Source organism: Schistocerca americana, chromosome 8, assembly GCF_021461395.2.
Source record: "Schistocerca americana isolate TAMUIC-IGC-003095 chromosome 8, iqSchAmer2.1, whole genome shotgun sequence".
NCBI classification, from domain to species: domain Eukaryota; kingdom Metazoa; phylum Arthropoda; class Insecta; order Orthoptera; family Acrididae; genus Schistocerca; species Schistocerca americana.
The window spans coordinates 404,350,318-404,374,488 of record NC_060126.1 but is presented as its reverse complement, the minus strand read 5'-3'; the positions used below and the strand labels follow the sequence as shown (position 1 = coordinate 404,374,488).

The 24,171-nt window shown below is 39.7% G+C and overlaps 1 protein-coding gene across 1 annotated transcript in view; it reads right to left on the bottom strand.

Moving 5' to 3' along the window:
• Nucleotides 1-2,418: 2,418 nt before the first annotated feature.
• LOC124545193 (nuclear receptor corepressor 1-like) overlaps nt 2,419-24,171 on the bottom strand; it is a 266,373-nt gene continuing 244,620 nt past the window's right edge. Inside the window, exons 14-20 of the mRNA XM_047124058.1 lie at nt 22,796-23,082; nt 21,486-22,136; nt 20,062-20,322; nt 14,861-15,019; nt 12,070-13,438; nt 11,717-11,901; nt 2,419-4,443 (exon numbers count right to left, since the gene is read on the bottom strand). Of these exons, the coding sequence (XP_046980014.1) occupies nt 3,571-4,443; nt 11,717-11,901; nt 12,070-13,438; nt 14,861-15,019; nt 20,062-20,322; nt 21,486-22,136; nt 22,796-23,082 (3,785 nt within the window). The 3' untranslated portion in view covers nt 2,419-3,570. The remainder of the gene's footprint in view (nt 4,444-11,716; nt 11,902-12,069; nt 13,439-14,860; nt 15,020-20,061; nt 20,323-21,485; nt 22,137-22,795; nt 23,083-24,171) is intronic.

Below are 24,171 nucleotides of genomic sequence, written 5' to 3'. Positions count from 1 at the left end.
GCCTATATTTGAGGAGTGAAATCATTTCAGTTAAACTAAAGACTGACTCTGATAACATACCTATTCAGCATTGGTACAACATACGGCTTCTAATACCTGTATGAAAACCAGTGATTACAATTTCTCTAGAGTCCTTGAATTGATAGCAGTAGAGTAAAAACAACACAGTAACTTAACTAAGTAACTGAAAGCACTGTGTAGCTCTCAAAAAATTATATTCTATTAATTGATCATCCTTTTTTTCTCTAAACACAAAAATTATTCTTGGAATGTTGATACAACACATACTGAAAACAAAGTTGCTTCCATGATGAACTGTCTCGGCAATTAAAGGTGAGAAGCTTGTGGATCCTACTGAATGCACCATGTTTTACGGACTATAAGACGTTATGGACTACTTGATGCACCTTAATTTTTTACAGAGTTTTTTTTTAATAAATTTTTTACCATTTTTATTATTATAGTGTAAAGCCACACTAAAAACAATCTTCTTAGTTTATAAATCGAACTGATTGTTAAAATACCTGAAAATCATCTGAAATTTCTTCTTCTTCTATGACTACTGCTTCCTCCTCCTCCTCATTGTCCTCTTCATATGTAAGATGGTATTCACTGCAATCGAGACAATTACGTATGCAGAACTTCTTTATATATTTAACAATAATAATGTCTTCTCTCACTCTAGACCATGACTGTTTTATCCACGGACACACTTGTTTGATTGTAGGTCATTTTAAAGCTCCCTTCAGTGTGAATTCCTGTTGGGTTTCATCCATCATCCATTTATCCCATTCCTCTCTCATATATACTTTAAAACATTTATTTATCAAGCCATCAAGAGGTTGCAATTGAAGTAAGTCCTCCATGAACAACAGCAAGCTCTATATTTCCCTGTCTCAATTTATCTTTCACAGAATTTTACAAATGGTTATTAAACTGATCTAGCACAAGAACAGAACTCTTATTGAATAAAGCACTTTTCCTTCTCTTCCACATCTGTTAATCCATCATTTCAAACCAGCCTATTCCATCTATCCCTTGTCATGAATGTTAACAACAACACCTGGTGGTATTTCAGAAGGTTTTGGCACTGTTTTGCACTTGAAACTAATCACTGGACGAAGTTAAGTACCATCAGCACAACATGCAAGGACAGCAGTGGACTGCATTTTTTCATGTCCACTTGTTTTTATAGATCTGGTTTTAGCACCTTTCATGGCAACAGTTCCATTACTCGGCACATCAGATCTCAAAGGTGTTTCATCCATACTCGCTATTTGGTTTAGATCCATATTGGTTTTCTTTCGATGTAGAATAATAAAGCAATGAAAAGATAATATTTTCTCTTCGCACTCTTGTGGCATTTTCTGAAATATTTTGATTTTGGTTCGCATGCTAAGTCTATGACGCTTCATAAACCTGTAGCACCAACCAACTCCACCATTAAAGTCTGTTAAGTAGTGCTGTAGTATGAATAAGTATTTGAATCATTTTTGTATTACTCGTAATTCTAATGCCATTTTGATGGTGTTCTTGAATCCATTTCAATATGTCATCATCTAGTTTTCACCATTTTGCATTCAGCCCTCTGTTTGTACATTTAGTCTTTCTCTTTTTTTAATGCCACTCAGCTCCTCTGTTACCATGTTCTTCTGCACATGCTAATTTTATAGCCTGTATCATGTGAATAACTTTTTTTTTCCATTGCGAAATTAGCTACTAACAGATATATTGTATTGTTACTGGTAACACAGATTACTTTCAGCTCAAGTTCTCCGACATCACAGACTGCATTGATGCATCGTAGGGTAGACAGTGTTCTGGGTTTGTGATGGTGGGTCATGAGGAAGACAGTATTATGAACTTGTGAATTCTCGCAACACATATAATTAAATTTTCCTTGAAACATTTGAGTCTCATCTTTATCTATGACAATTATCGTAGATAAAGACAAGACTCAAATCTCAAACTCATATTCGTTGCATCAGTGCACTGCTGCTGCCAGTTGATCTAATTATGCCAGATAGAGATAAGTTTCGTGCAGCATCAAATATATGGCCATTTTTGAGGCTGGTAAGAATTTTAAATCAAGCACTGGATATTTTTGTATTAATTTGAAGTATAAGATGCACCTGAATTTTGGGGGCAATTTTTCAAAGAAACAAGTGTGTCTTATAGTCCATAAAATATGGCACAATAAAACCTTCTAATACTGAAATATTAAAGGATTCTATCTGTGGTATATTCCGCGATAACCGAGGTATTTATACAAATGTTGCTGATAAAAAAAATAAGAGTTACGAGTATAAATATATTGCAATACACTCCTAATTAAAAGGTCTAAAGATCTAAAAAGAAAAATAATTGAGTGGAACACATAAAAGGTGAGGTACTTCACGCACTTTGAGACTTCCAGTCTTCTATCGAGACGTGATTTTTATTTTCAACAAAAATAACAATTTTTTCAATACATCAAAGAGTGCTACAATATTGTTACTACGTTAAGACGATTCTGTTTCCGTTGGGATTTCTTACAATCCCAATGATACCATTAAGCTGGACACCATTATTTTAAAAAAAATGAATGTAGGGGGTAATGAAACACTCGTTTCCTCAACCCAAGCGCTGCAGATGAGAATGCATATGCCCCGTACCAATGTAGTATGCAGTCAATAATTCAACATAAACAATCAACGTTGTCACTGCTTTAAATTCATATTTATTTCACTGCGCTTCCTCGCAAAGGCTTCACTTAACAGAGCTGAATTTACAACTGAAATACGTCAGTCATTATATTACGAAGTAGAACAGTTTAGCCTTCAAAACACACAGCGTTTGCATTAAATTTTTGCATCTTCAACATTACATTCTTAGTGTAATTATGTTCACACTTGTTAGTCAAAGAACATAAACCTGAGTATTTCTCTTCACTTCACTTATTTCATTTTCCTGCATTTTCTTCTCTTTCATCTTTTCTCTCCCTCTCTCCCTACACACACACACACACACACACACACACACACACACACAAAGGCAAAAGCATGCGCACACATTGGGGAAAAGTATATAAATCATTTCACAATTTCAAAGCTCTCAAACCACTTGTGTTACAGTCTTCGTACATCACTTATTATTAAGTCGTTTTCAAACAGTCAGTATTCTTTAGAACTGTCAAGTACCATTTACCAGTAGAATTTTAAAGATACAAAAGTAACCAATATTGGTTACAGTCATTCCATTTTAAATCAAAGTGTAATGTCAAATTTACAAGTTACAGTAACTTCAACATCCACTTACAAATACAGACAACAAATATAGCAAACCAAAGAGAGAGGGGTGAAAACCAGTTTGAAACAACCAAATTTACAAAAAGTGTCTACTTAATAGTTTAAACATAGTACCCCTACCTTGCAACTTCCATACCACAAAAATAATATCTCCATTAATGCACATACACAAACCTGAGACACTTCTCAGAGCTATTGTCAAATGGAAAAGTTGAAACATAAAAGCAAAGGCATTTAGTTTTTCAACCTGCCAGTGTAACGTGAGCGGTACCGACAAAACAAATCAGTCTTCATCAGACAGTGGATCATACTGATCCGAGAGCAGAGGCGCAGGCTCTGCCGCACGCGGAGCAGATCCATCTGCAGGGGGAGGGGCTGGAGAGCTGGGTGCAGACCTTCGTCCTACAGCAGGACTCTGGCCTGCAGGATTGGGAGACAACACATTCAGTGCAGAGAAAGGGTATACGTATGTACTCGACGTGGGAGGGGCAAACGTTGCAGCTGCTGTCGGCGTTGGCGAACGAGGAGGCTGAACCGCAACTTTCTCATCTATCACCATTTCACCGGGACTTTCACGGTCACGGCCCTTTTCATCCTCTGATGTTCGCATCACCTCGACAATGCGGTTTTTCACGTAGTCAAGGGGAGAAAGGTGGGGAGGCTTCTCGTAGTAGCGCTGCTGCCATCCGTCTGGGGATTTTGCTGCCACACGTATTATCTGCCTCTCATCCTTTGCGGGCTCTGGCTGTAAGGCATGACGCAGCTTCCAACTGTGCTCTGCAGCCTCCTGCTGCTGGTACAGCCTCTGTTGTTGCTGTTGTTGTTGCTGTTGCTGCTGCTGTTGCTGTTGTTGTTGTTGTTGTTGTTGTTGTTGCTGCTGCTGCTGGTGTTGCTGGTGGTGTTGCTGTTGTTGCTGCTGCTGTGGCTGATGTTGCGGTTGATGTTGTTGCGATTGATTCTGCGCACTTGGTGTCGCTGGCTGACTAAAGTCTTTGTTTATAATGGAATCTATGTGCTCCCCTAGCGTAATAGCCTTCCCCGATGTCACCGGTTCTGAAGAAGGTGGCATTGGACTATGAGCGGCTGAAGCTTTCAGAGGTGACGCTTTCCCATTTGTCTCGTGTGGAGGTGGTGGTGGTACTGGGTCCCTAAAGCCCTGCAGAATGTCAGAAAGAGTTTTCATTTAATTATATGTTTCCTTGTAAAGCAAACAATTAAATTATTTATTTTTAAATTGTTAGTAGACAAAATTCTGCCCATATCATGGAAGGCAGCAATAACATTTATAAGCAGTATAGTAGTAAAAACAATTTAAACAAACATGTACAATCTGTGCCTTAACCTGTATATTTGGAACATTACAGACGCAATACGTGTCACTAAAATCTGACATTAAGAGCTATTCCGTGAACTGTAGAGAAATGTGAGTACCCCCACCCCCCACAAAAAAAAAAAAAAAAAAATAAATAAATAAATAAATAAAATAAAATAAAAAAAAATTAAAAAAATTACACACATTCCTCTCTTCCGTCTTTTATCCCTCTTCTCTCTGTTTTTTACTATGGTACATTTACATTAGTTTCTCCACTTGGCTTGCCCATTTAAGTGTTCACGATTTTACGATAATGAATTTCAGCTCTGCTTTCAGATGTCGGTTGTTCTGCTTGTAACACTAGGAAGCACATCTTACTATAGCAACTGCAACACACGACATGAACTCATTCATTTGTGAACAGAAATTTATATAATGAAATGAAAAATGTGTGGGTGTAATTAACTTACCTCGGTGAACATATTGGCCAGCTAGTTTAGATAGTTTCTCGGCAGATTTTCACATTTTTGAGGACTTTATATAATGAACACTCAGCTTAGATTTTGTTGACTCATTACCATCTAATCCAACAGCTCTTTTCCTCCTCAAGAATGTTGTGCTATTAGCTACAGAGCCAATCTTATGTTCATACATTGAAACAGTGTCGAATGCAAGCGAGTTCATGTTAAGTTGCGGAAATCTTTCAATCTAGTGAATTCAGGGAAACTGTTCTGTTGTAAAATTCATTGATAGAAATTAAGCTGACACTCTCATTGTTAAAAAGAACATTTACTGTATTGCGAAAATTATTTCTTACACACTTTATTATATGAATGGTGCCTGAAAATGTCCATAACCCTATGGCCTCATCAATTGTAAATTTCCACCTCGACACCTGAGTGGTCAGCAAGATGGAATGGCATGCAAAGGGGACGGGGATCGATTCCCGGCTGGGTCGGAGATTTTCTCCACTCAGGGACTGGGTGTCGTGTTGTCTTCTTCATCATCATCATCATCATCATCATTTCATTCCAATTGATGCAAACATCACCGAAGTGGTGTCACCCAAAAATACTTGCACCAGGTGACTGGTCTACCCAATAGGAAGCCCTAGCCACACGACATTACATTTCATCAATTGTAATTTGCACAGAACAAGCTATTTTCTATGTCATCAGTTCCTAAACATCACCATACCTTCTTATTGAGTGACAGTCAACAGAAGTGAAAACACCAATTCTTATTCTGGCTTATTCAAGCTGGATAATCACTTTAATCAGTGTCTGTGAGACAATGCCACCAGACGTCGTGTTGCGACTTACATATACTGCAACAGGTTGAATCCAATTATGGAGTAGACGAGCATGATTTGCATGTTTCTTTCTACGAAAGTCTGGAGTATATTCCTTCAAATTAACACTATCATCAAGTTTCAGCCACAAGTTATTGATCTGGGATTAAACTACATGTAAAATCAGCACACCTACGCATTCTTTTTCATCTTTCAATAGGTCCCAATTCCTTCCACACCATGTTTGTTAACTCTATATGTGATTTGAGATCCTTCAGTAAATTTCTGAGTTTGTTTCCAACAGAAATGACAACAATCCATGCTTCAAATAACTTCTGTATTCTTTGAGGAACTCAGTTTTTAAGAGTATGCACATTATCATACCATATTCCCCTAATATTTATCAACTGGTGTTTCTGTAACATTATGTGAACTTTCGTTTTCTGTTTCTTAGCAAGTTTAGAACATCATAGGACAGGGCAGGGGTGTTGGCGTTAAAAACATTTTCAGCTTTCAGGTAAAGTCCTCCTCCAGAAGTAGATCACACACACACACACACACACACACACACACAAGGAGAGAGAGTAGTAGTTGTTCCGTGTATGTGTGAGCATTCTGTTTTTGAAGAAAGGCTTTGCTCAAAACCTGAAAATATTTCTAGTGTTCTTTTTTATTGTGCCTGTCTGAGACTCAACATCTCTTCTATGTGGCGAGTAGAAAGAAATCTATCCTTTCCATATTGCTGTTTTTCCATCCTGTACTTCATATTTTTTGATTCTGTGAAACATGAGTCACACACAAAATAATTTCAGAGCTCCATATTTTTGAAGGCACTGCTCACACCAAATTTAAAAATTCTACTCTGTTTTTATAAGTCTAAGAAAATGTTTACCTTTATTTTCTCTGTAATTTGTAACTAGGTTTGGACAATGGAATTAACATGTGAGCCTTTTTCCTTCTTCTCATTTAAATACAAGTAACTAGAAGTCCTAACACAACTTTATAACCGCAGACTGCAACTTTTCAATGTTCACACATAACACCATAGGCAAACGCACAAAATAAGCACATAAAATGCACTCTCCAATAAAGCAGAACTGTGCTGAACTGAGTCTCAAGTGAAAGTGCTGCTTGTCGTTTATGGGCACACCACCCGTTCTGTCCCAGGGAGACACCATTCTCCCTCTCTTCTACTCGTTCCTCTCTTCAACTCATTATCATTTTACTAATCTTTCTCAATGAAAATTATTATTTTAAAGGCAAGAAAACATTTTATTAACTTTATAATTACACCCTGGATACGAAAAAACACATTTACTGGAAAAAAGCACAGAAGTTACACAACACCCAAGAATAAAGGTATTGACAGCAGAGTCATGGAGCAGCACATAAGCATAAACCTCAAGGAATTTTTTCTTTTCTTTTAACACATCCTCCAAAAGAAAAAAAAATCATGAAATTATTGCTTTTTCTCTTGCATGCCAATTTCTGAACATAGAAAATAAAATCGAACTCGTTCAAGGGGGTTTCGTCAAAATATCTACCAATTGGTTGTGTTTATCAATGTTTTCCAAGAAAATCCCACCATTCAGATATCTTTCATGAACATAGAAATGTCGGACCTCTATATGTTTAGAACGTCGATGATATTCTGGATTTTTTGCTAACTTCAATGCACAAGCATTATCAATGTAAAGAACTGGAGGCTGCCCCGACATTTCCACTAATTCTGACAGCAGACGACGTAACCAAACTAACTCTTTCGCTCCTTCACTAGCTGCAATTATTTCTGCCTCGGTTGTGGATGTGGCCACTACTTTCTGCAACTGACTTGTCCATGACACTGCACCACCAGAGTACTTAGCAAGAATTCCAGTTGTCGAGCGCCTTGTCCTGTTATCACCTGCGAAATCTGCATCGGCGTAAATCTTTAACTCTTCTTTTTTATTATATACAATTCCAAAATTTAAGGTCCCTCAAATACCGGAAAATGCGCTTTACTCTATTCCAGTCTCCAGTGGTTGGTTTCTCCATAGCTCGAGCAGCTTTATTGACTGCAAAAGTGATGTCTGGACGAGTTACTGCTGAAAGGTACATGAGACAAGCAATTGCTTCACGGTAGGGTACAGATGACGAAACTTCTTCGTTTTGATTATTGTCCTCGCGTCCAATAGGAGTTGAGACTGTATTGCATTCTGCCATTCAAAATCTTTGCAGAATTTCTTCTGTGTATTTCTCTTGACTTATCATTATTGCTCCATCTTCATATTGCTTTATTTTTATGCCAAGAAAATTGTCAAGGCTACCAGTTGTTACTTCGAATTCATGTTGTAAAACATCCATAAAAAGAGCAATTTCTTTCTTGTTACTGCCGACAATCGGGCCATCGTCAACGTAGATTGCCACATAAAGGCTATTTCCATTTTGTCTAAGATAAAATAGGCATGGATCTGCATCACTGTTTGAAAAACCAGCTTTCTTCATGAACTCAACAAAACGTTTGTTCCAGCAACATGGTGCTTGCTTCAACCCATAAAGACTCTTTTTTAAGAAACACACTCAAACTGTACCATCTTCGAAACCTTCTGGTTGTTCCATATATACTTCATCTTCAAGTATTCCATTCAAAAAAGCTGTCTTTACATCGAATTGTTCTAGCAGCATTTTCTTTGAAGCAGCTACAGACAACAGAGTTAGTATGGTGTCATAACGTGCCACAGGACTAAAGGCGTTGTCATAATCAATTCCTGCTTTCTGAATACAGCCTCTTGCAACCAATCTGGCTTTAAAGCAAGTACCTCCATTGACTGCAACCTTTCGCTGTAGAATCCAGCGTTTTTGCAATACTGTGGCATTCTTCGGACAGTCAACCAGCACCCAGGTATTGTTTTTCTTTAGTGATTGAAGTTCTTCACTGATAGCTTGCATCCATTCTTCCTTCTCATTTGACTACAATATTTCTGAAAAACAGTTTGGATCTTTGTGTTCAAGTGCATCAACTTTTGTTGCCATACAAAATTCACCACTTTCCATCCAGGTTGGTTTTCGTCATTGTCTTTTATTCTTCTGTTTCTCTTCATTAGAAGATTCAGCAGCTTCTGCTTTTAGAAATTCTGTTAATTCTTTATTTTCATCAGATTCACTCGACTCTTGACTTTCTCGTTTGACTTCCTCCAGAAGTGTACAGTCTAGGAGATTTACGTTGGTCATCTTTAGATGAATTCGGATCATTAAATTCTTCCCGAGGGACTTCAAATTCAACATGATCACTATGTAAATCACAAACAATTTCTGGCTTAAATTTCACATCGTGACTCAACACCACTTTTCTTTTAGATGGAATCCAAACTCTAAACCCATCCTTGTCATTAACATATCCAACAAGTCATCCAAAAACTGCCTTATCATCAAACTTGGAATGGAATTGTTTGTTAATGTGAACATAGCAGCCTGTGCCAAAAATTCTGAGATGATCAAGTCATCCTACTGGTCGATTTATTTTCAACTGAAGATTTTCCAGTATGATTTATTAGGTAGACTGCTGTGTTACATGTCTCTGCCCACAACCCTTTAGGTAATTTACTCTGATTTAGCATTGACCGGGCAGCTTCAACAATGGTCCTATTTTCCCGTTCAGCCACACCATTTTGTTCAGGAGTGTAAGGAGGAGGAATCAGAAGCTCTATTCCCCTGTCTGCAACCAGTTCACTGACGTTCTTATTGTTAAATTCTTTGCCACCATCACATCTAAATTGTTTGACAACATGTCCATTAGTTCGTGCTTCATTTTAAAACTGCTTAAGCAAAGTACACACTTCACTTTTGTGTCTCAAAAAGAAAATTCGACAAAATTTACTAAAATTGTCTTTGAAACATACATAATAATTCTTACCTCTAAAAGATTTCGTGCTCATTGGTCCATTGACATCCACGTGGATTAATTCACCAGTACTGGTAGAGCGTATTGTTCGTGTTTTGAATGGCAGCCTATGCATCTTTCCAACCGCACAGCCATCACAAAATTCACTCTTGGCATCTTTCACATTAATGTTCATTCCTTTAAAATATTCTTCACATGTTGTTTATTTTGATGACCAAACCTTTCATGGTACACTTGCAATGTTTTGGTTGAAGTCATCAAGTTCACATGATTCATTTTTGCATTTCTAACAACACGCATGTTCAACACATAAAGTCCATTTTTCACATAACCTGTCATAATAATATTGCCGTTGACTTGTTTTCGAACACAGACATTATTGTAACTAAAATTAGTACTGTAGCCTCTGCAGGCAATGGCTCTCACAGAGAACAGATTAGCACTTGCATCAGGGACGTACAAAATCTTGTCCATTCTAGCATTGTACCATTTATTGTTTCATGCAATTTGGATGTAAACTGTTCCTTGACCATACGTACACATTTCGACATCTTGTTTTCCCAATGAAATTACTTGAGGAGCATCAAATTCACTATACGAAACAAAATACTGTTTGTTGGGAGTGATATGATTTGCAGCACCACTGTCGCAATACCATTTATTTAGGTCACTGTGATAACTGGTACACACACCCATAGCGTATGAAGTAAATGCAGTGTGTTCACTTTCTCGCATCTTCTCTTTTCTTTTATTGCTGTCACGAGTGTTCTGTGGACGCTCTGCTGCCCAGTGACCTAATTGTTTGCATATATTACACGGAAACTTCTGTTTTAGTTGTGACTTCGTCATCTTTTCTTGCTGATTACTTGTTTGCCATTTTCTTGTTTTAGAAACGACGAAAGCTGCACTTCCATTAATGTCTTGTTCATGCAGTTCAATAGTACAGAGTTTTTCAATTAATAAATACAAGCTTTGCTTTTCTGTCGGTATCGTATCCCAGAGATTCTTAAAATTGTCGTAGTCTTTTCCCAGTGTACACAAAATTCAACCATTTAAGATTCTTTCAGATAGCGTATTTTCTTCATGTTTTGCTAATTCATCGTTCAGGTCCACAAATAACTTTTGCAGTTTGGCCATATGTGCACTAATATCTTCCGATTCATCACGTTTAACAAGGAAAAATGTTTCAATCAACATATTCTAACACTGAATACTGCTACGTTCAAATCGGGCGCGTAATTTGTCCCAGATTTCTTTAGCATTCTTGCACGTTAAGACGAGTTCTGCAACAGGTTTACTTAGAGCACTTGCTATAAGACTTGCTGCCTTTGCGTCGTCCTTGTGCCATTCCACATACGCTTCTTTTTGTGCACTTGTCGCATCTTGCGGCAACTCTACATATTCACGCGTACCGTTAATAATATCTTCTAATCCATATGAACGCAGCACCATAGAAATATGCCATTTCCATTTGGCCCAGTCCTCAGGTCCTTCAAGCTTATCAATGCTGACCTTATAATTGCCGTTAGCAACCATGTTTCTTTACAGACATAGGCTCATTTCAAATATTGTTTTAATTAAACTATGTTGTTTGCCTTTGCACGTGTACTGGGCCCATAACCTGATGAAAAATATTATTTTAAAGGCAAGAAAACATTTTATTAACTTTATAATTACACCCTGGATACGAAAAAACACATTTACTGGAAAAAAGCACAGAAGTTACACAAAAGCCAAGAATAAAGGTATTGACAGCAGAGTCATGGAGCAGCACACAAGCATAAACCTCAGGGAATTTTTTCTTTTCTTTTAACATTTCTTATAAGAAAAACCTTGTCTATTGTTTACTACTCAATTGCAAAATGAGAATCTAAGATTTTAATCAGAGCATAAGGATAATTTCATTAGGAGAGTGATATAATTGCTTTATCCATGTATCAACATACCTGGAAGAGACGGTCTCCAGGTCTTGTAGGGCCCTGACCAGGAGGGCCAGAGTTAGGACCATTGTCTGTAGAACTCTGGTTTATCTGATGTGTGATAATGGCATCAATCAGACTTGCAGCTGTCAGTGTAGAAGACTGAGAGTCCGAGCCCCCTGAAGGTGTCCGTGACCGACCTTGGTCACCACCTGAGCAAGAAGTTGTAATTAGCATCAATGTTTATGTTATGGTTTCTGAGGATACATAGTTAAACTGAAATTAAAAACATAGTTAAATTTAAATTATGGAAATTAGTAGCTTAAACATCATTTATGAACATTCCTACAACATTTATGGAGCTATTTGTTTTTCCTTACCTTGTTGTCGCCTCTGCTGCTGTTGGTGAGGCTGTTGCTGTTGCGGCTGCTGCTGTTGTTGCTGCTGCTGCTGCTGCTGCTGCTGCTGTTGTTGTTGTTGTTGCTGCTGCTGCTGCTGCTGCTGCTGCTGCTGCGGTGGTGGTGGTGCTGGTGGTTGTTGGTGGTGATGGTGGAGGTGGTGGTGGTGCTGCTGCTGCTGATGCTGATGTTGTTGTTGTTGCTGCTGCTGCTGCTGTAACAGCTGTGGTGGTTGTTGTTGTTGTTGCTGCTGCTGCTGTTGGTGGTGATGCTGTGCCTGTTGCTGTTGCTGGTGGTGGTGCACATGTGGCTGGTGTTGGTGGGGATGAGATGGCACATCTCGTGAGTAACCACTAACAAGTATGCGAGCAGGTTCTGGATGATGCTGATCACGGTAGCTAGGCATGTGTCGTTGCTGCTGCTGGTGTTGGTGTTGGTGTTGATGCTGATGCTGGTGTTGTTGTTGTTGTGGTTGTTGTTGTTGTTGTTGTTGTTGTGGCTGCTGCTGCTGCTGTGGTGGTGGTGGTGGTACTGGTGGCTGCTGCTGGTGTGATTGCTGCTGCTGCTGTGGCTGGCGGACTTGGTGCTGTTGCTGGATTTGCATCTGGCGGTGCTCGTAGCGAGCCCGTTGCTCTCTCTCGTGCTCCACCACTGCCTTTCCAAGACCTTCATGACGCGACGGTGGCTCACGTTCCTCCTTTGGCACTGGCAGGCTAGGCTGTTGCACGGCAACATCAACCAGTGATGACAGTGCCTCATGACCAGGTGGATACCTCACTGCTGCTCCATGCCTCTGTATCACACCCTGGCGTGGAGCAGGTGGTGGTGTTGCATTGGGAGGAGGTCGTTCACCAGAAGGTGGTACTGGTAACCTTGCTTCTCCATACACTCCCGCAGTGGTTGGGGTCCCAGTTGCATATCCATCAGGAGCACGCCTCTGTGGGTTTTGCATCTGCTGAGATGTGAAATAGTCATTAATAATGATTTGCCGTGAACTCATTTGCTGCTCGGTTGCGTAGGCAGGTCGTGGATATGCAAACCCTGGTGCTGCTTGATACGTAGGGGGCCCATATGCACCACCACTAGGTGAAGCCCGTTTGTAGTAGTCAGCGTAAGATGACGGAGTGCGTCGGTCATGATGTGGGTGGTGATGAACTGGTGTGCCTTGAGTGATAGAACCACCCTCCTTATGTGGAGCAGGAGGCGGTTGCTGGGGTGGTGTAATTTGTCTTAACAGTCCACCCCCATCATATCGTTGTCCAGGTGTTGACACAGGTACCGGGGTGCCGTGGGTGATTGAACCGCCTTTAGCTGGTACCGTCGGTGGTAGTTTAGGGGATGGCATTGTCACCTGTGCATGAAAAATTGCTAGTAAATTTATTAGTGATTTACAGATAAATCTGCAAATGCAAGTGCAAATGGAAAAAAAGACATGTTATTCACCTACATGTTAAAGAACAACTTGTTACCATATCAAATTTTCAATATATTTATGCAGCTCCCAAAAGCATTTTGTCAACTCTCACAAATCAAAGTCAGAGAGTATGGTTCTAGCCTGGAAAATTATGTGAAATACCCCATATCTGGATTCCAAGTAAAACAGTAACACAAGAGAGAAAGGAATTTAAAAAGGAAAGATATGATACAAAGAAACCTGAAAGTCACAAATGTCAACTGTGGCTGTCAATAAATAAGAGGTAACAAATCAAACTTAAAATTCATCCACAGCATAAGTACATGGAGTCGAGATAATATAGAGTGGGAGCAACAACCTGAGCAACAGAGAACAGTTTCTACAACTTCTGAATGGTATATTTCCTTGTGTGACATTTAACTTTGACTAGGCTGTGATGATAATCTTCACAATTAAAATTTAGTACTTAAAATCACAATGGAAGTGTAAACATAGAAACAATGCAAGAACTCTACAAAAATTTTACAGTTACAATATTCAAGTAATCGTACATTTCTAGAGCAATTGTTCTGAACAAAAACCAAGTAAATGAAAAATCTATACTGGAGTTAAAATTCTGAGAGTTATGGACAGTTTATGAATTCTGACCATCACAGACTAATATTGCCAGCTTTACTTGAAGTCACAAAGAAACTTAAGATATGCACTTAGGAAGGAGAACAATGAATGGACAAGCTTTGGAAATGGTAAGCAAGAAGAGTAAGGGAGAAATGTTACAGTAAAATGGAGAGCCTTATTTGATATAAAATGTGGTGAGCTCAGGCACATTAAACATAATACATTGCTGTCCCTTGAATTATTTTCATATATTTCTTTTCTTTAACAATAATGGAAATGCCTGGGTGGGGCAATATGTAAAATAAGGGGAAGACAACCATTCACTTATAGTGGATTGCTGCTTGGAGCACAGTAACACACGACACAAAACAGCTTTCTCACTAGCCTTTGAGAACTAGCTCTTTTTCTAGTAATAGTACACACATTCATGCACAGAACTACACTGACACCCAAACAGACATTTCCGTGGTCACAAGAGTGCGCATTTAGGCGACTGTGTGATCACGTACGTGAATGTGTATACTATTACTAGAAAAAGAGCTAGTGCTTGGAAGGCAGTATGAATGCCATTTTCTGTCATGTGTTACCATTCTCCATGCGTCTATCTGCTGTACGTGAGTGGTTGCCTTGTGCCTATTTTATACATTCTTTTCCTTTGTTGGGATACTTGACCATCATACTACTGTGTACAATGAATTTCTGTTTTCTTTTTTTTTTTTAAGTAAACTGAATCACACGCACCTTGGTTACCTTATTCTGTTGCGGAGACGGCCTTGTCTGTTGGTTCATGACAAGATGTGGTGTAGGGCCACGGCTGTCACTGCTATGTGGCACAGTGGACACATACACTGATGGTGACTTGTTAGTAACATTGCGGGATTCTGTTGATACTACCTGCACCTAAAAACCAAAAACATTAAGCTGATAATGTATGCTTGTTGAAAGATAATATGTCGTGCAACATGATGATCATCAAAAATGAAGCTTCTGTTAACATGTCTCCATGTGTAATTGCAGTGACACTTTTCTGAAGTTTTGAGAATATGGTGCATACATTAGTTCATCTGTTTTAGCAAGTGAACACAAAAAATATCTGACCTGTAAGGTAAGGATAGTGACCCGCATATTCAACAGCTGACTGACTCAATATTTTTCAGTCAGATGATCAGTTTCTTTTCCTGGTGTGTGTGTGTGTGTGTGTGTGTGTGTGTGTGTGTGTGTGGAGGAGGGGGGGGGGGGGGGGGGGGTTTGCAGGTAACAAACTAATTAAAGGTCATTAGAAAATACATCTATGACCCAAAGTCAAAAGGGATATATGAAGGCAATACAAGAATGAAATCAACTGACTCAATTCTGCAACCATTTATTAGTAAAGATACACTAAAATCTCGATGTTCTTTAGCTTTTCACCTATTGTTTGAATGTATGTCCAATAAAGCCTAATGTAAGCATATGTTTATTATTATTATTATTATTATTATTATTATTATTATTTAATTATCAGTTTTATTTCAATTTTTCCCCTTCCCCTTTCCAAGCTGCCAGAGTTGATGGTAAAGTCCATGTGAGGTGCGCTCCCTTGTGTGAATGAATGGTGTGTGTTTCTCTTTCTTTTTCTGACAAAAGGCTGTGGCCAAAAGCTAATGTTAGATCTCTTAATTGTGCTTGTCTGCAACTAAACAAGTCATCTTTACAGTAAGTAGCAATCTAGCTTTTCCTTACATTGTTGTTTTATTTCAATTAGTTATTTAAATGTTCAAATGCGTGTGAATTCTTAAGGGACCAAACTGCTGAGGTCATCGGTCCCTAGACTTACATGCTACTTAACCTAACTTAAACTAATTTATCCTAAGAACAACACAACAACACAGACACCCATGCCCTAAGGGGGACTCCAACCTCCGGTGGGAGGGGCCATGCAATCCGTGACATGGCACCTCAAACCAAATGACCACTCCGCATGGCTAGTTATTTAAACACAGCAGTTTGGTACAGTAATGTAATTTCATTTAACTCAACTCAACAATGCAAAATGTGGCACAGTAACCATTGGGTGTCCCATAATTATTTGCCGATTTGAATGGAGAGAAAGTGTCACACGCACATAATGCTGTCATTATTATGTCAGGATTTACGGTCTGACTATTTTAAATACCTAGCTTTTGTTGACTGTTTATTACAAAGTTACTATAATATCTTGCATGGAAGCTTCATTGTTTACGTAATACAGTGTGGCACAGAGAAAATGGAAATTTTGAACATTAGTGTTGTCAACACTGTTGTGCTGGCAGTTGTTCAGAATCGATGTGTATTGGTTGTGATCATGTTGCCATGTAGTAATCATGCAACTCTGCATGGGTGTGAAACATGCTACTGCTGTGAGAGCATGTTACAAGCAGTGTGGTAGTTTGACTGCTACACAAAGGGTATTTCAACAGAATTACCAGTTAGGACATCTGGGACGTGTCCCATCTTCTCATTCAATTACAATGTGGGTGTGTAATTTTGAAGAAATTAAAGAAGGCATTTTGGTATGTATCCCAGAGAACATTCTAGCTCTTTGAGTTTCCATCGAGAGAAGCTCTCATCACAGTGTTCAACAACACGCATATGCAATAGGGAGTGGGCTATGAAGTATGGACATAATGCTGTAAGAATTAAAGTTACAGATTGTGCAGCAAACAAATCCACGAGGCCCTGCGTTGCACAGGGTGTTAGCAAACAAGTTTGTCTAAAATCAATGAGAATACCAGTTTTTTTAACAACATACAGATGTTAGACAGAAGCCACTTCCACAGAAAGAGATATGTTAAACAGAAATTTCCATTACTGGGCACAGGAAAAAAAAACACTGAGTGTTCCATAAGCACCTATTACATAGTACCGAGGTTACAGAAAGGTTTGCTGTATCATGTCATGCCTGTATTTCTTTGAATGGGAAGATGGCACTGCAAAAACAGTAACATCTACTTAGTATAGTCATACGCTTGAAACGTTCTTTACACTGAGACTGCATGGTCTTAACATCAAGAACATGGTTTCAGCAGGACAGAGCCACATCCCACAGTGCTTGACAATCAATAGAAGCTGTATGACAATTATTTGGAAGGCACATCATTTCATGTAAAGGTGACATTCTGTGGCCTATGAGATCCCCTGATCTTAGTGAATATGATTCCTTCCTGTGGGGACATCTTACAAACAAGGCGTACTGCACACATTCTACTACTATCCAGGAACTGAAACAGATGATTGAAGGCAAAATCACTGCCATTCCCGGAGACATTCTACACCGAGCATTCCAGAGTATCCATAACAGCCTATTAGAATGTGAATGGAAAATGGGAGCGCATTATTCTGATGTCATCTTTAACAAGACAGTTTCTGACATTCTGTAATGAAAACATAAATGACACACTGTATACAAGCACTTTCATCAATAAAAAATTTGTCGATGTTTATTTACACAAATCACGTACTTCAAAATTTCCCATTTCTCTCTGCCACACTGAATTCTCTATCTAACTTCAAATAAATGACTTATTACCTCTCTCCACAAATATCAATGACGATAAAAACTATTATTTGGACTATACACAGCACTTTATTAAAAAAGCGCTTCCCTTTTCACTTGTTCATACAAACCTTATTTTGTATGAACAAGTGAAAAAGGGAAAGGCTTTTTTTAATAAAGTGGTGTGTATAGTCCAAACACACACACACACACACACACACACACACACACACACACACACACACACACTAAGGGTGGAGAAAAATTGTGTCATGAAATTTTAACCCTGTTGACAATGCACCATTTTTAAACTACAGATACTTGGCGCCCCGCACTCTGATTTGCCATGGGATCATCATGTTGTCGCTTGTCAGTTGACAGGCAGCGCTATGGTTGTCATTTCACACATACAAACGTCCCCATCATTGCCCCAAAGTGATATGCACATGTGTCAAATAGGACTTGCTGGTTCTTTCCACTTCATGTCAGAGGCATGCAAATGTAAGCTTCGCTTTAGAGTGCACACACATCACCTATGATTTAGTCATAAAGTAAGCATGGTGGCACAGTATTCGTTTGAAGAACAATGACATATGGTTTTTGTCTATGGACTAACCGATGGTAATGCGCATGAAGCTTGACAGTTGTATGAGGAATGGACTCAGCAAGACGTCACCCACACCCGCAAACGTTTACGCAATTCACCGGCACCTTGGCAAAACAGGCTTGTTAGCGGGATATCACGGTGATGCTGGAAGACCTCAAACAACAGGATGCTGCATTTGAAGAGACTGTTCTCGAGCACTTCGAGGAAGCACCTATGACAAGTACTCAAGCAGTTGGATGTGACATGTAGGTCACTCAACAGTTAGTCTGGGAGGTTTTGAGGGATGATGGCCAGCATCCATTTAGTTTCCACCCTGTCTAAGACCTAAATCCTGTGGCGGACTATGAACACAGACTAGGGTTTTGCTGGTGCTTTCTGCAACGTGTTGCACGAGATCCCGACTTCCCCGCCATTGTGTTGTTGACCAATGAGTGCACCTTCCATTGTGATGGCCTTTACAACACTCAAAAGTTCATTAATGGGCAAGGGGAAATCCTAACATCGCATACGTCCACGAACACCAGGAATGATTTTCGTTCAAGATTTGGGCAGGCATAGTGGGTGACCATCTGATTGGGCAGGTCCATCTACCTCCTTGACTTACAGGGCAAATTACCTTCACTTTTTGCAAGAAACTCTATCCGGCCTGCTGGAAGATGTTCCCCTGAACATACGGCTACGCACGTGGTTGCAGCATGATGGGATACTGGTACATAACAGTCGTGCTTTGCACAGATATTTAAATGCAATCTTCGATGGTCAGATAATTTGCAGATATGCTCATAGGACATGGCCCCTGCAATCACCAGGCCTCATGCCACCAGACTTTTTCCTGTGGGGATTCTTCAAGGTTCTAATTCACTCACACGGTCGTGAACCACCTAGAAACTACAAGGAATTAATGAATTGCATTCATAATGCCGCCAATCAAATCAGGGCAAAACACCGTTCGATGTTACCAAGCTTGCGTCGCGTTAGAGGGTCGCCAGTTCGAGCACCTGCTTTAAGTAAACAATTGTCCTAGCTACAAAAAAGGCCCTTTTCAGGGCCAACACAATTTGTAGAAAACTTTCTGTACACGAACTAAAAGCTGTTGACGGGCTTGCTCCCAGTACTTCTTATCATGAAACTACAATAGATGTGTCGGGATCCCAGCAGATTTGCTCCCAAGCCCCCAGAATGGAAGGCTGGCATGCTACCACCGAGCATGTGGGCTGCCTTGGATACATCGCAATCTCCGGCTGGCAAAGCATCCACAGTCATGCGTTGTCCAGAGTATCCGCAACAGGGCAATCCTGCAGCCAATTGAAGCGTGTAGCACCAAGTTTCCGTAGTTTAATAATTGTGGTTGTCGATCTACACGACATTAGTAACTTTGGTTCCTACTGGCATCAACTATCCAAGGTTACAATTTCGTGACACAATTTGTGGTGGGTAACTTAACCCATCCACATCGGAACAGAAATAAAACCTATATCAAAAGTTCATAAAATCTTGTTCAAGGAGTAGTTATGTATAACATGAGATATTTAAATTCTGTCTCCACCACACAAATCACCAAAACTAATTTACAGTAATCTCCAAAATTAAATCCCTTCCTCCTTTCCAGTACGCAAATTTCTGATATCGCTGCACCAACCATTGCACTCTCCTCTTACCTTTACCATCCACTATTTCTTAAAATGTGCCAGTAAATATCTTCCAGCATTAGTGGACACCAGATCACAATATATTACTTCTGAAGATCATACCATATTTAGTTTTGTATCAGTTATCAACAAAGTGTCTTATAATCAGTACAGCAAAAGAGCAGCTCAATACCTGATGCTGATAGTACTGGTCAGGAGCCGCACGGTAAACTGCTGCAGCCTGCGCTGGTGTATGGTGTGGTACCATTGGGTGTTTGCTATGGGCAGGGGGAGGTGGTAAGTGATAGGGAGAATGAGGAGCAGGTGAAGGACCTCGAGATGACACCGATGATGCAGACGTCAATGGACTCGGACTGCACTCCCGTGGCTTCTTCAGGCTCAGGTCTAGTGTTACAGGCTCTGGTTCAGGACGCTCCCGCATTGCCTGCTGTACCTGTTGAAATTACAAGTCTCTGCAATTAAATGCAACATTTTACTACATGTGTCTTGATGGGGGGAAGCACCTTATATTGGCTACCAAGTATTTCCAAGGGTGCAAGTTTTTAATGGAACAAAAAATTTGGCAATGGTTGAGATGTTATAAGAAAACTACACACAATCATCATGTCTTAAGTGTGCCACTAATGACAACAAAGTTGTCAGTTGTAATCTAGTGGACAACAACTTGTGCTTTACTGCTCTTGAGATCGCATCGAAGTTTATATGTGATGGGAACATACAATCCATTCTCAGAAAATATCAGTGATATCACATAGTCTCAATAAATTGGGTCCCAAGACTCTTCGGTTAGTCACAGAGGAAAGTATGCCTGAAGATCTGTCAACATAATGTGAGTAGTATGCCAAGGAAAAAAAGGAGTTTACAAAATGATTTTTAACCTGCAATGACACATTGGTCAGCTATGTTTCACCAGAGAGGAATAGAATGAGTATTGCGTGGAGAAATAGGTAAGAGGGTTCTTCATTCTGGACAATGCCAGTAATCATCTATCAGCAGGGAAAGTTTTAACCATCTCTCAGACTTCAAAAGGTGTGTTCTTTATTGATCTTCTTCACGAAAACAGAGTCCATTCGATGTGAAAAGCGGATACTGCAAGAAACGATACTGGTAGTCTACTCACAGCACACATCAGCATAAACAAACTAGTCTCCACCATATTCAATTGAGCCACTTCACCTCCCAACTGATTTACCCCATGTGATGTTCACTTGTTTGGACCCACAAAGCAAGCCTCAAGTGGTAACTAACTCCAGGATAATGCGGTATGTGCGCAACTGGCTGTTGGAGGAATCACTAAGCTGGTTAACTAGTGGAAAAAAATGTGTTTGTGTTGAAGGACAGTATACACAAAAGTAATACAGCAGAAAATATATAGGTAAAACTACTGGCTGTTTTTGTTGGAAGTGTGTGTCACAGTAAAGTCAACAATAGAATAAAATAGTGACAATTTAACTTCAACAAGTTTCATAATTTCTGTCAAAATTCCCCAAATGTTGCTCTAGCCTCCAATTTCCTTACTTTTTTCTATCACATACAATATAAACTCTAAATAACAAGGAAGTCATTACCAGTACATATTTAAGTTACTAGCATTACCTGGACAACAACAAGACCCTCCTTCGGTATGTCGACAGGGGTGATGGTGGCTTGCGAGTGCTGCAGCAGCTGCTGTGCTGGTGGCGGTGGATGTCCATGTTGGTGGGGCAGGCTATGGCCATGTGGTGGAGGCGGCACCAGATGATGCTGATGTGGCTGCACTTGCTGCGGATGTGCACTGACCACCGAGAGGGTAGCCAACTGTGGTCGAGGGTACTCGCGCACAAAAGATACCTCTGGGCCGGGCGATGAGGCTGCCACCACTGGAGGTGGTGCAGGTGGCCCGTGTTGCTGGACGGGCAATTGTTGTCGCAACTCTCCACCGCCGAGGATCGAGGAAATTGTCGGTGTCCCGCCGACCGAGCCCGTAGGAGCACATGAATTACTGCTGCCACCATTGCTTTTTGCAAGTTGTATTTCGATCATACCCAGCATCAGATCCTTCACAGATCTCACAGGTGATGGAGAGGTAGGACCATTTTCTACTGCAGCTGGTACTTGCAGTTGCTGTTGCGACACAGGTGGCATCTGTGAAGGTGTTACTGTCGGTTGTGGCGGTTGCTGTTGGAGTACGAAACTCTTGCCAGGGGACTGTCGGTTATTAGCCCCTGCCTCCGTGTCTGCTCCTCCTTGACCTTCATCTGCTGTCTCCTGAAACGGAAATCAAAAAAATAACAACCATAGTCTATTGTAAATGTGGTACTCTACACGTAATGCTGCAAAAGAGTATAATTCATACACTAAACTGTGGAAGATAACATATTGATACAAAAAAGAAATCTAAATAAGGGACAAATCATCAGATAACATTCCCAGGCACTGCACATTGTCTGTGGTTCGTGAGCTGATAAAGAAGTTATTCAAAAAGCAAATAAATAAAAAATAATGTTCAGAGATCTTCCTTTCACTTAAACAAAAGATGTCTCTGCAGCTGTTTGGTTACGGTATGCAGAGAACTGCAGAAATAATATATATATATATATATATATATATATATATATATATATATATATATATCTCAAAACTGTGGGTCATTTTTCAATAAGAATTTCACACTCACCCAATATGCCTCAAACACTATGTAAGGGTGTTTTAAAACACGTATGTGAATGAGTGCGTACACAATTACTCAGCATCTCTTTGAATGTGAAAATGCAAGTTGACAATAACTAGTATAGCCTTTGTTTCTTACAACAACTACTAAGAAAGTAAGTCCTGATACTTTTTATTAATTATCAACAGACTTTGCGTGAGATTGGAAGTAATGTAATGGCTTGTTTAAGGATCTCAGAACTTCAAATAACACATACGGTGGCAGAACTGTCATAATCCTCCTTTGTAGGGGCTGGCGTGGATGCAGTAGCAGTAGCTGTAGACTGCTGCTGTGGTGGTTGTTGTTGTTGTTGTTGTTGTTGCTGCTGTTGCTGCTGTTGGGATTCATCACAACGGTTTGCAACGCTAGCTGCAGGTGTCACAGTTCCCGTGGGAGCAGCCATCTGCGTTGGGGATGACGGTGTACTCGAAAGTTGCTTCGGCCGCTCCACAGTACCTTCATCCTGGCCACTACTATTGCTGGGCATAGGACCGTTCTGTTCACCTGCAAGCAGTCATTGTGTTGATGCTTCCACTAGTTGCAATACTGTACAAAAAAGTAGCTGCAGTAAGTTCTCTGCAACATAACAAGACTATCAATTTCACCACCCTACTCACCAGAATTCCATTTGCTGCTAACTGAAATATGAATGTCCTTACTTTGGAACATCTTTCTTCAGCTCTTACTTACAGCTCATGTTTAGATTACGGTTTCATTTCCGAGAACTCACTTATTTTCTCTCCAATTACATCTCCACTACATTTTTCTCCCACTGTTCCATTACTTTCTTCTCATTCTTTAACATTTTACCCTTTTGCTTTACACACTTTTCTCCTGCCCCCTCCCTATTTACCCCGCCAAACTTTCGCTCCAATACATTCCATGTGCAACTGTTCTTTCCATCTATTTGTCTTCTCTGATTAATCCCAGCTCCACACCTCCCATCAGCCTTTTGCTCCAATTGTGTTCTCTAATCTCAGCCTTCCTTCCACTTTACTGAGTTGCTTCTACTTCAAAACTTAATCCTAACAATCTGAAATCAATGGCCATTAGGTACTGAGAGACGATAAAAAATGAGAGATGTTCCAGTTTGACATAAAAACAAGAACAAAGACAAGGGAAAATATTCACGAACAGATTGGAACTCTTAGTAATAGTGTTACTGCAATGGATGTTAGTAAAAATGATGTCCAGCAATCATCACAAGACAGCTTGCAGAATAAATCAGTATAGAAAACACAACATTGGCAGCATCATAAGTTAGCCATAAAATAGGAACAATAAAAGAAAATTAGGACATAGAAATGGCATAAGGCTTGTAAATCAAGTAAAAATATTATGAAGTACCAAAAGTATCTGATGATAAAAAACTTGTTCGAAGAGAAAGACTGGATTATACACAATGACTTGCAACTAAGACTCAAACACTGGGTATATTTATTTAAGCACTGAGGGGGGATTCTGGTACAATATAAGTTCAGAGAATACCAACAAAACATACTGGACATGGAGGACTCTTAAGTTTATATGTTTTACCCACGAATAACTCTACACGTATCTAGGAAAATAATTATGCTCTTTATTTTTTATACT